This window comes from Mixophyes fleayi, chromosome 2, assembly GCF_038048845.1.
Source record: "Mixophyes fleayi isolate aMixFle1 chromosome 2, aMixFle1.hap1, whole genome shotgun sequence".
In the NCBI taxonomy this organism is placed as follows: domain Eukaryota; kingdom Metazoa; phylum Chordata; class Amphibia; order Anura; family Limnodynastidae; genus Mixophyes; species Mixophyes fleayi.
Window position 1 is genome coordinate 309,309,665 of NC_134403.1, and position 16,857 is coordinate 309,326,521.

Consider the following 16,857-nt stretch of genomic DNA (forward strand, 5'->3'; position numbering starts at 1 on the left):
CAGGAAGGGAAGCTTCAAAATGAGGTCACTGGTTGTGACTCTTAGCAGTCATTACTCTCGGGATTCCTGCCATAGTTGCTGAGTTAATGCTGTGAATAATTGAACAAGCTATCATCTCTGAAACTCCAAGGATTTTAAGAGAAAAGGAGAGTCATGTCGTTAATCTGCTTAAAGGTGCAGTCATACTAAACTCTAACAAGGTCATTGTTTGTTTTGTTTTGTTTTTTTAAATAAATCATGCATTGCTTAAAATTCAGTGAGCAGAGTGCTTGTAGGACTTATTTATCAAACTGTGGCCCATTCTAGTGATAACAAATGTTTATTCTTATTTCACAATTTATCAATGTTATCTAGCCATTACAGTGTCAACAAAGTGGCTGTCCCAGTGAGTTTGTTTTGCACGCTGTGTTAATAAAGTTACAGCTAATTTTCGCAGCTACTTTAAACTGAGCTATTATTTATTTAAAATGAACATGTATTGAAAAATAAAATGATCAGCAATATAGAGGAAAAAAGAAATTGGGAATAATGTATCCTCATCACTATACAGATCTACCAGTGTAATACATTTGTTTATGTATATCTGTGACATGCCTACTCTAATTGCTCAATATGGTATTGCTGTGCCAGCTCATAGAAGACAGGAGGAGCAAGCAGCCTGCAAAGGAAGGACCAGTAAGAGTTGAGCTCCCTCTTCACTGATTCTCCTCTGGCAGGCCAGAGACCTATACTGTCTTATTGACTTCTGTAGAGGTAAAACCCCAAATCGTAGAAAAGTTTACTTTTTCACCACTTGATAGATTGTGCATGTTTGCTGCCCCTGTGGGGATGGCACAAGTTGGCTATCTGCTGGCCATAGCACTTTAATCCATTGATAAAGCTTTTTTAATTTCTCCCAACCTATCTCCAGGGAAAACTCTTTTTGCTGAAGGTAGGGCTTTTCTCCCTTTGATAAATAGCCTCCTGTGTTTTATGAGAAGCAGTAAAGATCATACTGACAGAACAGTGTTTATTACATGAGTTACTTTCATTATGATGTATGATATGATGGAGCTCTGCAGCAAAAAAATAAGGGAGGAGGGGAAATGCTTAAACTGAACCTAGGTGAATGTCCTGAACAGACACTGGAAACATATATAAACTATATTTTCCACTCTCTTGGAATGTCCGGTAGACTCTCGAATTCCAGGTAGGTCTCCCGGACTCCCACGAGAGCAGACCATTCTCCTGAATACTACCCACTTCCTAGTGAAGTGGGCAGGATGGGAGCCTCAATGATGCGATTTACCCTTTTCCGTCCTCCCGGAGGTGTAAAGATTGGTAAATATGACCTAATCGTGTGCTTAGTTGTGCTTTGTGAGAGTGATTTTGAGTTGGACACAAGGGCATATGCATATCTTAGTTTTGCGCATCACATCAATCTTGCCATAGTGCATGCCCACAGATTGCACTTGTGTTTTGAGCTGCATGTTTCTAGCATTTGTGTTTCAAGATTTCAAGAGCAGGATTAGGGGCATTCACATGGAATTGCAATATAGTAAGGGCGCGGAAATGCAAGTTAACCACACCCCCTGAGCTGCACATTATGGGGGAGATTCAATTCCCCATGGCGTTCTTTAGGCTGACCCACGAACAGAAATCCGTGTTAAAGTTACAGTGCTAACATTAATCATGCGAATTGAATCATCTACCTCTTAGGGTTATGTCTGAATTGTGTGATTTATGCCCATACAAAGTAATATAATATGGTGACATTATATAAATAAAGCATAAACATTGTTCTCCCCAGAAAATTTTGCCAGCTGGGTCGGGGCAGATATAATATTTTGCAGTAGTAATGAATAATGTTGGAGGTTATAGCCCACACCTGCCAGGACTGGTCAGACTGGTGGTCAGTGGTCTAACACACACTGCTGGCTGTAGTGCTCACATAGTGCCTGTTATAATAGTAGAAACAATGGTTTATTCTATTATAATAGGACTCTGTTGAGCTCAGAGAGACGGGTGGAACACCCAGAAAATAGCTGCTGGGGAGAACACTGATGATGAAGATAATCATAATAAAAAGATAATAATATTAATATTTCATATACAATAATAACCTATAGCTATGCCTTCTATGCTGCCGGATACTGTTGGGTATTTGCAGGTTATATTTGTAAATTGCAGAGTTAATTATTTTTTTGCCATTAATAAATAATTTACCTAGCAAACCCCATACTAGTTTCTGATGACAATATAAATAAATATGGTACACACTTATCCAGGGGCAGCCTGGGCTGGGAGGCAGGGTCCCCGGTCCAGTTCCATAGTGGACTAAGTTGGGCTGGGTCACTGGTCCACCTGTATTTTTGTTCCTTTAAAATGTTCATAATAGGCTGATGAGTCGAGTTTTGCCCCCGGGCTAAGATTTGCCAGCCCTCCCCTGCACTTATCTATGAATTAATGTTTTAATCCCTGTCCAGTTTGTATTATCACACCTACAATTTGGTTTTCTTGCTACTTTTGTTCAAATGTCCACCTTATTTATGTCCCTTACTTTGCATTTGTTTACTACAGCTTACTTTGCTCAGTGTATGTCCATATTAATGGCATTTATTCACAGTTAGCTATAATCACTTGTGTTGCATTGCTGTGCACTGAGCTTAGAGGAAGGTGAAGAGATCATGAACAGCACTCAGAATACTGATCTTCTGATTACTATGAGGACTGCATTATTAATACTGACTTCTAATGCTGGATATATTGAAATGAAAATGCATCTAGCTGCATCCAGGGTCCACCTGGCATTTGAAGTTAGTAACATTCGTGCTGTTGGCACTGTCCTTATAGTAGGTATGATCTATTGAACCTTTGGCTGGGCACTGTATCACAGGAGGCTGTCATAGCCTGGTGCTTTAATAGATACTGGGCAAAAAGTAGGAAATAAATATAGCATATAAATTCATTAACAATTGTAAGTAATATATTGGTTTTTTTCCCTACAGGAAAGGAGCAGAAAAAAGCCATTCAGAGCAAATTAAAGACAAGGAAAAGCAAAGTTTTTTCCGGGTCATAAAAAAGAAAAAGAAGAAATCCCAAGCTGTGAGTTTTGTATTTTTTTTTGTAGCTTATTTTTTTTCTATGAAGTGCTGTTTCTCACTAAACAGTCTATGTGTCAAACTGCAGTCAGCCATTAAAACTGAGAAAACAGCAGTTTTGTCCATAAACTGGTAATCACAAAAGGTATCTTTGATTTCTCCTGCCATAAGCCATTTAAAGTTTCTTAAAGCAGTCCCCATAGATTAGTATGGAGACTCCGCTTTTCTGCAACCCATGAAGCTTTGAAAGGTAATGCATTTTCAAGGTGGTGTTACCTGTCATTTTCTATGATATCCAGCTGAAGCCTCTCCAGCTTCACTGAATCCCTCACTGTGGAATTTAGGAATAACAGTTCACATCAGAGGGGTCACTTCACCAGGGACCCCAGAGTAGCCCCAGCATGGTGCATCGCAGCAATTGCAGCGATGCATATTTACTGGCTCCACATTATATATGAATAGATAGACCTCTAACACTAACTTTTGAGAAGTGAACTGACTACAAACTAGAGCAAATCACGTATTGTGAAAGAGTTGAAAATCACTTGATTGTTCATTTTCCAAAAGGGGTTTTCTTAGAAACTGTTGTACTTATATTTGTAACTTGCAAGTGTGCGTGCACATCACCAGTATGACCCTGATTCCACAGGTTAGCAATGTTCAGAGTGGACACTCTTTAAAAAGTAGAAGGGTTATTTTCTTTCTTTCTTTCCCTTCTCTTTGGCTCTGACTCCAAGTTCTGCTCTTACATTACATGCCTATTGAAAATGAATAATATTATTGCTGCTAAATCGTTACACCTAGAAGGCTCCATACACTCCTTTGACCTGATTTGAGGCAAATGGCAAAATGTGCCTGACCTTTTGTAGAATTACTAGGCATTTCATGAATCTCAATTTCTATTAGTAAATAAATAGAATAGCCATAAATTAAGTCCATTAGACCATAGACGATGTTACACTGTGCTACCATAGATGAGGTCCATGGGACCAGATATGATGTTACACAGTGCTACCATAGATGAGGTCCACTGGGCCAGATATGATGTTACACAGTGCTACCATAGATGAGGTCCACTGGGCCAGATACGATGTTACACAGTGCTACCATAGATGAGGTCCACTGGGCCAGATATGATGTTACACAGTGCTACCATAGATGAGGTCCACTGGGCCAGATATGATGTTACACAGTGCTACCATAGATGAGGTCCACTGGGCCAGATATGATGTTACACAGTGCTACCATAGATGAGGTCCACTGGGCCAGATACGATGTTACACAGTGCTACCATAAATGAGGTCCACTGGATCAGATACAATGTTGCACAGTGCTACCATAAATGAGGTCCACTGGGCCAGATATGATGTTACACAGTGCTACCATAGATGAGGTCCACTTGACTAAAGGGAATTTTGCATAGTGCCAAGGTGCATAAATACATTTTATACCCTATCTTGACGTGTGCCCAATAAAACCCTGCTAGTAGAAACACCTGTGTTAGTTTACCTCATTTTAGGCAGATCCATGAGCTGTAAGATTTATGTTGCAGGCTGTCATGGGCAGTAGCATTATGTGTCCCTTTATTCAACATAGAGGGAACAGTGCACAAAGGAGTTCGTGCAATAGTCCAAATGTCAGAAATTTAGTATATACCAAATATCACAATCTTTATTACAATATCTAAAATTGCAGGAAATTCGTACAAACAAAATACATGTAGCTATCATTTTGGTAAATAACCCATTAATAGACTGCAAAGATTGAAATATAACTTGATTCAGTATGTTGTAGCACTCACAATTGCACATATAAAATATATAAAAATATAAGGTATTAACATACAATGTAAACAGTTCTATCGCTTTTTCTAAGAAAGTTTGCTCTGTGTAAAAAATATATACATATATATATATATATATATATATATATATATATATATATATATATATATATATATATATATATATATTAGTACTGTGAACAGTTCATCTTGTATAGAAAGTGATACATTATATGTTGTTGTTTTTTTAATTACAAGGGAATTCCACTTTTATCACTTCATTTTAACCAGATCCCTCCCTTCCCTATAATAGAACTTGCTGGTTATTCCTTCCCTGGCTTTCATTTATAGCCATTGTGTCGGATCTGTCCCGCTCCAGAAACATCAGATATGTGAGTGCTGGGACCCTGCTAAGTAGAACAAATGGTGGGGATCCCAGGGGATGGACCCTCACCAAAATATCATTATTGAGTAAGGAGGGGATTTGAAAAATCAAGTGGAATGTGGAAATCCAAAAGCAATGTTTAGCAAAGCAAATATTATTAATATTGTTGGGGGATATGAACTGAAAAGAAATTCAGTGGCCATCTAATTTAGGGGCAGCAGTTAAAGGAGATGTCTATACAAATAAATATTAAATGGTAAATCTCCCTCCCCCTAACTAGTAGACTGTGCGGACCACTGCGCCCCTTATATAACAGGTCATTCTCTTGCTGCAAGGGGCAGGTGTGTAATAATAGCCGTAACGTACTATGTGACTACTGTGGGGCCCAGAGGCACAAGAGGCCCCTAGACTAGAAGCATTGGGAGCTTTGTGCCCCCATGTATGAACACTGTACTATTACACATCGCACGCAGCATAAGTGCTAAGGTCCTGAAGCACAGACACTGCTTAGCTCTGTGAATGCTGCTGACAGAATTTACACTGCCTGCTGTGATGATGAAAACAATATATAAGAGCAGAGTTGCCTAGGCAAATAAACATGGCTGCGCAAATCACGCTCACCTCAGAAATCAGAGTTTAAAGGGGGAGGGGGTTGAAGACGGGATGTGGCCCCTTCAGAATGTTGCTGTAGGACACCTTAATTCCAAGAGGGTTGTAGGAGTTAAATATTTACTATGGGTGGACATCTCTTTTAACTATGGAGTCATAAAAAGCAATGGATGTCATCATCACCTAATGAATAATAGACATCAGTACTAATGCTGTATCTGTGCAATTAGTTTATTTGTATCTTATATTGCAGACAGAATCCACAGACTCTGAGAAACCGATCATCAAGAAAAGCCTCTTTCCACTCTTTAGTTCAAAGAACAATATAAAGCATAGTTCTTCTTTGAAAAAGCTGCCTGTAGTCAGTCTGCCAATGGTATAATTTTCTTTAAATAAGCTGGCAATAAAACATTAATACCTCTCCCATCACATAAAAACAGCATGGATTTGGGCTGTCATGAGGGTTTCTTTGTCTCCAACATCCCTTTCTTCCCATAGTTTGATGGAACCTTTACAGAACCAGATGGAAAAAAAGACATACTAATTAAAAAAAAAAAAATCCGGTTTCAGGGCTTAGCCGCAATCGGAAGCCCGGCTCAGCTTTCATGCTATCAAACATGTTACAGATATATTTCTTTTTTACACATTACACCTTTGGAATATTATCATGCTGCATTACAAAATATTAACTGTTAACTCCTTGTATTGGATTTGCTGGTCACATCCGTTACTTATTATTCATTGAATACTGCACATTAAAGCTCATTTATGAAATTGCAAGAGCGCAAACCCGCCGCACCAATGGTCTTGGGGGACATCAAGCTTTTTTGTGCAAGAGCGCTTGATTTTATATAAATCTGCATGGATAGAGAGAGAGCAAAATTAGTGCTTAGCGGGAGGGTACACAGCTGGGGCCCATTTGTAGGGGGAAAGTCTGAGTCACATTAAAGGGAGGGCAAAGTGACTAGGTGGACTGATTGCTTTCTATATATGTGATTGGTTGCCATCGGTAACAGCACTGAAACATTTTTTATAAATATCCCCATGTAGTCTTTGCATTTGCTTCATTTCTACAGCGCAGGGATGAATTGTATCTTTTATTTGCTTTGGCATCAGATTTTGTGGAATCTTCTGGCACTACATAAATAAATATTCATGATGATGAGTTTGTAGTGCAGCATGTATATTTCTCCTACATATCCATAAAACATATAATGCATGTGCAGACTATTATGATACTATTCAGAAAAACCATTTACTAAATAATTTATTTTATGGCCTGCCTTACATTGTAACATTTTCAATCCTAAAAGGATCATTTACGAATGTGCAAAAGTGCAGTCCCGCTGTGCAAATGGCCTTTGCTGATGCCACATGGCAGTTATTGTGCAGATGCACCCTTGTTTACGAGTAAGAGCATGGATTTGCAAGCCAAGATGACAGCGTCTGTGGGGGTACAAGAATTAGCACCAATCAGTGGGAGAACTGGGGCAGATTGAGGAAGTCCCCTCCTAATGGCAGATTAGGGGCATAACTGTGACTTTTTGTGGGGTAATACCTGCGCAAACAACCAGTATAGATAGGAAATGGCTGCCAAAAACGGGGACACTGTAAAGGGGGGACCCCTCCCCCTGGTTGTAATATAGAGAACCACAAGAAAAGACTTGGGGTAATCCCCAGGCGCCTGTAGTGATGGAACAATAAAGGAATATGTAATAGATGTTTATTAAATCGCGGAGATGAAATAAAGATGTGTATTGTATCTCACAATGTTTCACTGATAATAAAACAACAAGCACATATCAATCATGCTGACATATGTAATGCTGAATGGACACCCATTCTGCTCAGTAGGTTTGTTGGCAGCAATGGTAGCGAAGTCCAATGTATTGGTGCAGTCACCATAAAAACAAGGCCCCAAACAATAGTGGGTGATGAGTCACATGTGCTGCATAGAGTTTCCGTGCTGATTGCACAATAAACAGTCAAATAGTAAAATGGATATAAAAGTCAGTGTACAATGATATTGTGATAGCAGCTCCGATACATCACAGGAGGGGAAAAGAGATGGTAGACTCACCCCGCTCCTAGAAGATCCACTTCTCAGATGTCCGTTCGGGGAAGCCGCTGTAGAAGCCTTGTTCCACGCTGCTTGGCATCCAGCTGCCAAAGTGAAAGTCCGTAGTTCACGCATGCGCATGCGGTGAAGTATGTCCGGTCCGTGCAGCCGGCTTGAAAGTGTAAAGTTGGAGATGCTAGTGAATGTTGGTTAATCCGTTTGGGATCGATACCCTACGCGTTTCACCCAATGATGGGCTTCCTCAGGGATGTGTAGAGGGCTAGAGCCACTATGCCTCTTTTTGTAGTTGTTTTAAAAACGGATGGACCAATAAAAGCCATTTTATGATCAGATGTGCCAATTAAGGCTATACAGGTTACAGCAGTTTATACTGAATCTGTTTGAGTGTATATGCTGTTCCTTATGGGGGACGAAGAATGTTATAAATCGCAGGAAGAACCTTTTATTGAATTAATAACCATCTGAATCAGAAAAAAAGGAAAAGTTTAGTATGTTACAGAAAACTATTAAGTTCAAAGTCGATGTTTAGACCTCGCGGTGTTAGTGTCTTCAAAGTGTAGATCCATTTGCTTTCTTCACGTGACATGGATCGAATGAAATCTCCCCCTCTCCATGATTTCTTCACTTTGCAAATGCCCAAAAACTTTAGCAATGAAGGATCTTTATTATGGAAGAGAGAGAAGTGGTTTGAGACACTGTGTGCCTCAAACCCCTTTTTTATATTCCTATGATGTTCACTAATGCGGATATGTAGTTCTCTTGCAGTCCTTCCCACGTACTGCTTGCCACAAGGACACTCTATCAAATATATCACCCCCTTCATGTCACAGGTGATTTTTTCTCTGATTGTGTGGGTGGCACCAGTAACAGTAGAGGTGAATGTGCTGATGGGCTTAGTGCCCCTCATATGGCTAATCTTACAGGCATGACATCTTGTACAATGAAAAAACCCTTTTTTGGCCTCTCCTAACCATGTAGTACTAGGCGTTGGTACAGTGGTTGGAATACTACTTGTCACAAGGGCATTCTTTAAGTTGTTGGCTTTTTTGTAAATGAACCTTGGTTAGTTAGGTAAGATCTCCCTCAATCTCTCATCTCCCAAAAGGGCTCTTTCTACAGAGGTGCTATCGTAGCTACGATAGCACCTCTGTAGAAAGAGCCCTTGTAGGCAGGCCCGGTGCTCCCATTAGGCAAGGTAAGGCACTTGCCTAGGGTGCCGGGCTCTGGAGGGCGCCACAGAATGAAAATTACTTTAAAACTGTCCGGCGACCGCTGACCATACCTTTCACGGCCGCCGCACAGCTTCAGATACATCCACGGGGAGGGTGGAAGAGGCTATTGCTCACCACCGCCGCCTCTCTGCTCTGTCTCCTCCCCTCCATTCACTGACTGTCGGGCTGTGACATCATCACCACGGCCAGACAGTGTCAGTGAGTGGAGGGGAGCAGAGAGGCGGCGGTGTTGAGGCAAGGTAAGGAAAGAAGTGGGGAGGAGGGAGGCGATTTTCAAAGTGTTCCTGCGGGGCGGGGGGGGGTGCCGATTTTTGCAGGGGGGGGGGGGGCGCTGATTTTGACAAAGTGTCTAGAGCGCCATGGACCCTAGCACCGGCCCTGCTTGTAGAGGTCAGAAAAGAAGACAGAGAAAATCTCTTAACTAAGAAAACAACAAAGTCCTTTGAACAGTTTGATGCCCCCTCTTTCATCACCAGATATAGTAGGGATTCCAAAAAGATAGAGAAAATCATCTGTAAACATTGGAACATCCTTTTGGGAGATGAGAGATTGAGGGAGATCTTACCTAACAAACCAAGGTTCATTTACAAAAAAGCCAACAACTTAAAGAATGCCCTTGTGACAAGTAGTATTCCAACCACTGTACCAACGCCTAGTACTACATGGTTAGGAGAGGCCAAAAAAGGGTTTTTTCATTGTACAAGATGTCATGCCTGTAAGATTAGCCATATGAGGGGCACTAAGCCCATCAGCACATTCACCTCTACTGTTACTGGTGCCACCCACACAATCAGAGAAAAAATCACCTGTGACATGAAGGGGGTGATATATTTGATAGAGTGTCCTTGTGGAAAGCAGTACGTGGGAAGGACTGCAAGAGAACTACATATCCGCATTAGTGAACATCATAGGAATATAAAAAAGGGGTTTGAGGCACACAGTGTCTCAAACCACTTCTCTCTCTTCCATAATAAAGATCCTTCATTGCTAAAGTTTTTGGGCATTTGCAAAGTAAAGAAATCATGGAGAGGGGGAGATTTCATTCGATCCATGTCACGTGAAGAAAGCAAATGGATCTACACTTTGAAGACACTAACACCGCGAGGTCTAAACATCGACTTTGAACTTAATAGTTTTCTGTAACATACTAAACTTTTCCTTTTTTTCTGATTCAGATGGTTATTAATTCAATAAAAGGTTCTTCCTGCGATTTATAACATTCTTCGTCCCCCATAAGGAACAGCATATACACTCAAACAGATTCAGTATAAACTGCTGTAACCTGTATAGCCTTAATTGGCACATCTGATCATAAAATGGCTTTTATTGGTCCATCCGTTTTTAAAACAACTACAAAAAGAGGCATAGTGGCTCTAGCCCTCTACACATCCCTGAGGAAGCCCATCATTGGGTGAAACGCGTAGGGTATCGATCCCAAACGGATTAACCAACATTCACTAGCATCTCCAACTTTACACTTTCAAGCCGGCTGCACGGACCGGACATACTTCACCGCATGCGCATGCGTGAACTACGGACTTTCACTTTGGCAGCTGGATGCCAAGCAGCGTGGAACAAGGCTTCTACAGCGGCTTCCCCGAACGGACATCTGAGAAGTGGATCTTCTAGGAGCGGGGTGAGTCTACCATCTCTTTTCCCCTCCTGTGATGTATCGGAGCTGCTATCACAATATCATTGTACACTGACTTTTATATCCATTTTACTATTTGACTGTTTATTGTGCAATCAGCACGGAAACTCTATGCAGCACATGTGACTCATCACCCACTATTGTTTGGGGCCTTGTTTTTATGGTGACTGCACCAATACATTGGACTTCGCTACCATTGCTGCCAACAAACCTACTGAGCAGAATGGGTGTCCATTCAGCATTACATATGTCAGCATGATTGATATGTGCTTGTTGTTTTATTATCAGTGAAACATTGTGAGATACAATACACATCTTTATTTCATCTCCGCGATTTAATAAACATCTATTACATATTCCTTTATTGTTCCATCACTACAAGCGCCTGGGGATTACCCCAAGTCTTTTCTTGTGGTTCTCTATAGCATAACTGTGACTTGTTTTACACTGTAAGGGAAAAGCAGGATTTTAGTTTGTGGGATGCAATTATGTAAATGAGCTGGCAGGTAGAAATGGTGCATTAAGGGGGAGTTCCGTGTTACATTTAGGTAGAGGTGGTAGAATACCCAACACATGTAATAATGACAGTTCAGATGTTTACTCTGTCATGATATTTTAGTAGAAACGTAAATTCAAATAAATGAAGGGGGTCGGTCCTAAATTAGTATTATGTATGGTCTTGCATGAGACTTTTTCACTGTTTCCACCATGTACAGTTTTCAGAGTATCATCCAATACACACGTGGGCGCAAAATGATTTTATGGGAGCGTTTCTAAATAAATGAAGTGGCTGTGCATGTTAGGCAGACTAGTTGGCATAGTTGTGCAAATAAAGACTCACTGTGGGTCTGCATTTCTTGCAGTTCATAAATTAGCCTTTATGTCTGGAGCTTGAGCATATACATGAGTTAATACAGTATACATGAAATATATTTGCTGTCAGTCCAAAACTCACCAGTATTTTAAAGAGAACTGGGTCAGTAAGAAATATATATATATATATATATATATATATATATATACATATATATATATACATATATATATATACATATATATATATATATATATATATATATATATATATATATATATATATATATATATATATATATATATATATATACATACACAATTGGTTGCATTTTCCACTTTGGCCACAGCACAATATACAGATACATTCATGCATTCTTACTATTCCCCATAAAGTAGTATATATTTTCTTCTTATCACTTTCTTCTCTGCTCAGAACTAACAGCATGAAAATGCTTTGGGAAGGGGACAAATCTGCATGGCAAACAGTGGAAATCACCTGTTTATTTTTTGAACTATAGACAGTGTGTGGATTGAAATGTACATGGATAAGGAATATCTTTCAAGTTTAAGGTGTATGTTATTTTTGATCACTCATCTTGCTCCTGTAGCAGTGTCATTTGTTGGCTTCTCTTGGGTCAAACAAATTATATGTTTTTATATAAAGGTTCTTACCCAGATTCTTATAATAAGATTCAAATCGCACAACCCTTAATCATAAACAGCAAAAGCTGAGGGTGAAGGGTGCTAATGTAAAACATAATTCATGCAAGGTAGTAAAGATCGGCTCTACTAAACAACTTCTAAAGCTGTAGAATCAATTTATTTCAATTATATTATTTAGTTCACTAATTGCAATATATTAAGAGCCAATAGTGGGTTACCTTGCACATTCAGTGTTGGCTGGAGTTCCCTAAGTTAAACATCAATCCATCAGAATATCAGATGCATGCTTAAAAGGTACTTAACTTGTTATGTAAAGAAATACATCTTTTATATGGGATTGCTGCTTTAACCTATAAAATTCCACCAGAGGCTGGGGAAGAGGGGGTCACCTGCCCCCCCCCCCCCCCCCCCCCCCCGGGCCGGTCCCATAGTGGGCTACCTTGGGCTGGGTCAATGGGCCACCTGCATTTTTTTTCCTTTAAAATGTTCCTTATAGGCTGCTGAGTTGAGTCTTGCCCCACAGTCTTAAATTTGCCGGCCCTCCCCTGAATTCCACCCAGTTTTGTGTAAAATTGACCATTAGGCTTTAATGTGGATTTGACGTGTTTAAAACCATTATTTTTTTTTAACCCCAAATTTGTAATGATGAGATTACGTTAGTATGTAACACAACAGGGAAAACTGAAAGCTAAAACTAGGATTAATTACTACCTAGTATTATATACTGTATTGGTAGCTTGTTGAATTAGAACAAATTACTAAAATTAGAATTAGTAAAACCCAATGGCCCACAAATGACATTGGCGCTCTTGCAGTAATTTCTGATCCTATTCAAATGCTGGTTATTATTGTGACATAGATGCCTAATACAGAGGGTCAGGATCATCTGACAATACAGAAAGGCGTCCACTCATCTAGTCACAAAAGCAGCCGACACAAAGAGTGGCGTCCAGACAAGATGGCGGACATTCACTCCCATGTAAGTTGTTTATTATTATTATTATTATTATTATTTTTATTTGTATACTTTTCATTGGGATTGTTAATCCTATGTCTCAGGAACCTGTGTCACGTTTTTTGAACAGCAAGTTAGTGTTGTAATTGGAACACGTGGAAATGTTAGAATAGATTTTCTATATGTTAATTTCCAACACTCATTTAAGGAGAAACGTGGATATTGAAAAAAAGAAGTTATACAGATGGAGGGTTTAATTCAAACAGACAATGCAACACAGCAAAAGACTGTTTGACTTGCATCTAACTAGGCCTGACAGAGGGTTAAAGGTAAAAATGTGTCTCTCCACTTACGGTTCTGAGAGTGTGTTTTGAGTTGTATGTATCTTAAGATCTACCGGTAAATGTATCAAGCTGAGAGTGTTCCGGCGAGTTTGAAAATCCAATCAGATTCTAGCTATCATTTATTTAGCGCAGCGGAATCAGTGGCGCTATATAAATAAATGATGATGATTTAGTACATTCTACAAAATGACAGCTAGAATCTGATTGGTTGCTATAGGCAACATCTCCACTTTTCAAACCCGCCGGAAAACTCTCAGCTTGATACATTTACCCCCTAGTGTAGATTGCCACCAACATTACAATGATCTCGGAAACTTGAACCAGACCTACTAAATGGTGTATCTTTAATCTTACAACTTCGTGTAAGTCAAAATTGTACACATCTCTAAGGTGTGAATGATTTGCCTCTCCATGCCCTTACTGTACTGAGCTATGTGAGCATCCCCAATCCCCTTATACACTGCCATAAATCTAAGGTGCCCTGAACGGATAATGTCCCTGCAAGTTGTGCGCATGCGCTGTATTTTTACATTTGACCTATTTTTGCATGATGCAAGCTCACAGTGTGCATGTAAAAACAATACATGTAAAAAATGTAGCTTTAGAGAAATTCAGAAAAACTGTTTTCAGAAAATATAAACAGCTTGTTTACAGAACACACATTCTGTGGTTTCTTCTGCTAACAGATCTTGGAATAAACGTTATAAAGTTACATATTGCAAAATCCAAAACTGACTGTTTGACTTATAGCATTCCATTAACGGTGTGGACCTCTTTGATGGCATTGCAGCCAATAGGAATGCCTCAAGCACTTCTTCTCACATAAGATTTCTTCTGGAACAGAAAGATAAAATACATTTTTCTGCATATCAATACCAATTTTGGAAAAAAATAAAAGTTATTGTATTTGGCCATGCCTTATATCGCCCTTGTGATCCCTTATATCACTTTGGAAACATTCAAGAATATGTGATATATTGTCTATATTGTTACTATTAATGTTATATTACAGGATAGGATCTATTATCTACAGTACTTGAGAATTTGGGATTTCTGGTTATGTGTTATGTTTTTTTCTGAGCATACCAAGCATAAAATCTGCTAAATTACATTAAAATGATCCCTGTCTTTCCTCAGCCTGTACTACATTTCCATTCTTATTAAATTGTGCTTTCATAGTTACTATAGATGGATAATGTCTGCATTTATGAGATTATTATTATTATCATAGATAGACACCACATTGATCTGCAGGGACAGACAAGGCAGACAAAATAAATGCAGACATGAATACAAAGGGTATGGAAGACCCTGCTCATTAGAGAGCTTACATTCTAAGTGGAAGAGGGCACAGCTGAAACAAGAGGAGCCAGTGTGGCTTAAAGTGGAGATTGACACAGCCATGATGGTGTATTAGTGTGAATAGTATCATCTGGGATAAGAAACTCTAAAAAAGAGATGGATTTTCAGAGAACGTCTAAAGATTTGAAGGCCTTGGGAAAGCCTGATTGGGCGTGGAGCAGCAAGGGAAAAGTCCTGTAGGCAGGAGTGAGAGGTAGTTACCAGAGATGAGACAAGACGCAGGTCAGATGTAGAACTACAAGGGTGGGAGGGCAAGTATTTTGATATGAGATTTGAGATGTATGCAGGGATAGTGTTGTTAGGGCTTTGTAGGCAAGGGTGAGTAATTTGAATTGGATCCTGGAGGACTCAGGGAGCCAATGTACGGATTTGTAAAGTGGTGGAGCGGTGAGAGAGGACAGTCAGTCTTGCAGCAGCAATTAGGAAGGGTTGAAGTGTGGATATATGGGTTTTGGGAATGCAGGAGGTTGCAGTAGTCAAGACGGGAGATGATGAGAGAATGGATAAGAGAAAACGCCCTTTTCTTGCTCAACATGCAACCAATACTGTCAATGTTTACCACCAACATTACTGCTGAAGGGTAATTCTTTCTTCTTGTTTCATGAACTTTATGGACAGTGAGTTTCTACATAAGAGATTCCATACCTGTATATGATAAGACTTTGCCTATTTCTCATTGAACTTGTTAGCCATAAAATGTTTGTACTCTCTTACTTTGCAGAGTCAACCTTTAAAGTCTCTATGGAAGCTCTTGCACCCATCATCCTCCTCCAATCACTCAGTTCCACCAGATCCACGTTTCCAACCTTTACCAAACCAGCCACCTAAAACACCCTCCTTTGCGGAGGCCAGAATACACCCAATGGGCCAGCCTGCCAGCTCTGTGCATCGCCAGGATCCGCTGCCAAAAAGCCGACAAGGACTGCAGATTCCTGGACAGCCAGATCCATTGTGGCATGTCTCCCCAGTTAATAGAGGGACTAGCGATGGAGCATCTTTCCCAGACCAGCTGGCTTCAAAACCCGGACAGAACGGGTTGCCTTTTAACCGGACAAAACGAACCCGATTGCCAAATTTAAATGACTTAAAAGAGACAGCTCTTTAGTTGACTTCTGTGTGCAAATTATATATGAAAGTGAGTACTGGGTGAATGCTAATTTGGTGAAGGAGCTTCAAAGGGATATATAAGCAAGTACCATTAGATATATTAATATGTGCAATATGCTTGTGTGAGGTTACACTGTGCCGCAAACCCACCCACTAATACTTTTGTCGATTGTTCGGTTATCCGCTACCAGTTTCCTTGTGACATTAGAATGTGCAATAAAAAGATATTGTCAATACATCTAAGGGATTTCCCCAGTTACACAATATGAAAAGAATAACATGTTTCCCACTGGCTGGCACCCATATATTTGTATGACAGAAATAAATAGCCTTATCCAGGGAATAAAACAATATTTTAAATCTGAGTACTAAAGAAAAGTGGGTTTATCCAGATTATAATATTTTTAAGGAAATAACACTTCCATATTTGATATTTTTTATAATATTTATTTATGATTAATTATTATCATAGTCATATCATTGTTACAATGTCAAGTTATTTTAAGCTGTTCAATACATTGTGAAGCCGTACAACAGCTATAGTAGTTTATATGAAAACTTACAGTATAAGATTTATATATTACATTAAGAGTAATATATATATAGAAATATCTACACACAAACATTTATGTGTGTAGTTTGTTTATACGTTAAATTACTGTCATTTTTATAACTATAAGCATATAGATTAAAAAAAAAGTATTGTTATGATGACAACTCTGCCATATTTTTATACATTTGTGCAGTATTAATGTACTTCTAATAAAAGGGAGTCAAACCATAGATGTCA

At 39.4% G+C, this 16,857-nt stretch overlaps 1 protein-coding gene across 6 annotated transcripts in view; it reads left to right on the plus strand.

The window, feature by feature from the left end:
* The window catches only part of CDKL5 (cyclin dependent kinase like 5), a 324,391-nt gene extending 307,534 nt beyond the window's left edge, over nt 1-16,857 (plus strand). For 4 of the 6 annotated variants that reach the window (XM_075196518.1, XM_075196521.1, XM_075196522.1 and 1 more), the window contains 4 exons: nt 2,988-3,084; nt 6,111-6,233; nt 13,159-13,278; nt 15,682-16,857. In XM_075196518.1, the coding sequence (XP_075052619.1) occupies nt 2,988-3,084; nt 6,111-6,233; nt 13,159-13,278; nt 15,682-16,065 (724 nt within the window). In that variant the 3' untranslated portion in view covers nt 16,066-16,857. The remainder of the gene's footprint in view (nt 1-2,987; nt 3,085-6,110; nt 6,234-13,158; nt 13,279-15,681) is intronic. The other 2 variants (XM_075196523.1, XM_075196524.1) reach the window with 1 other exon arrangement.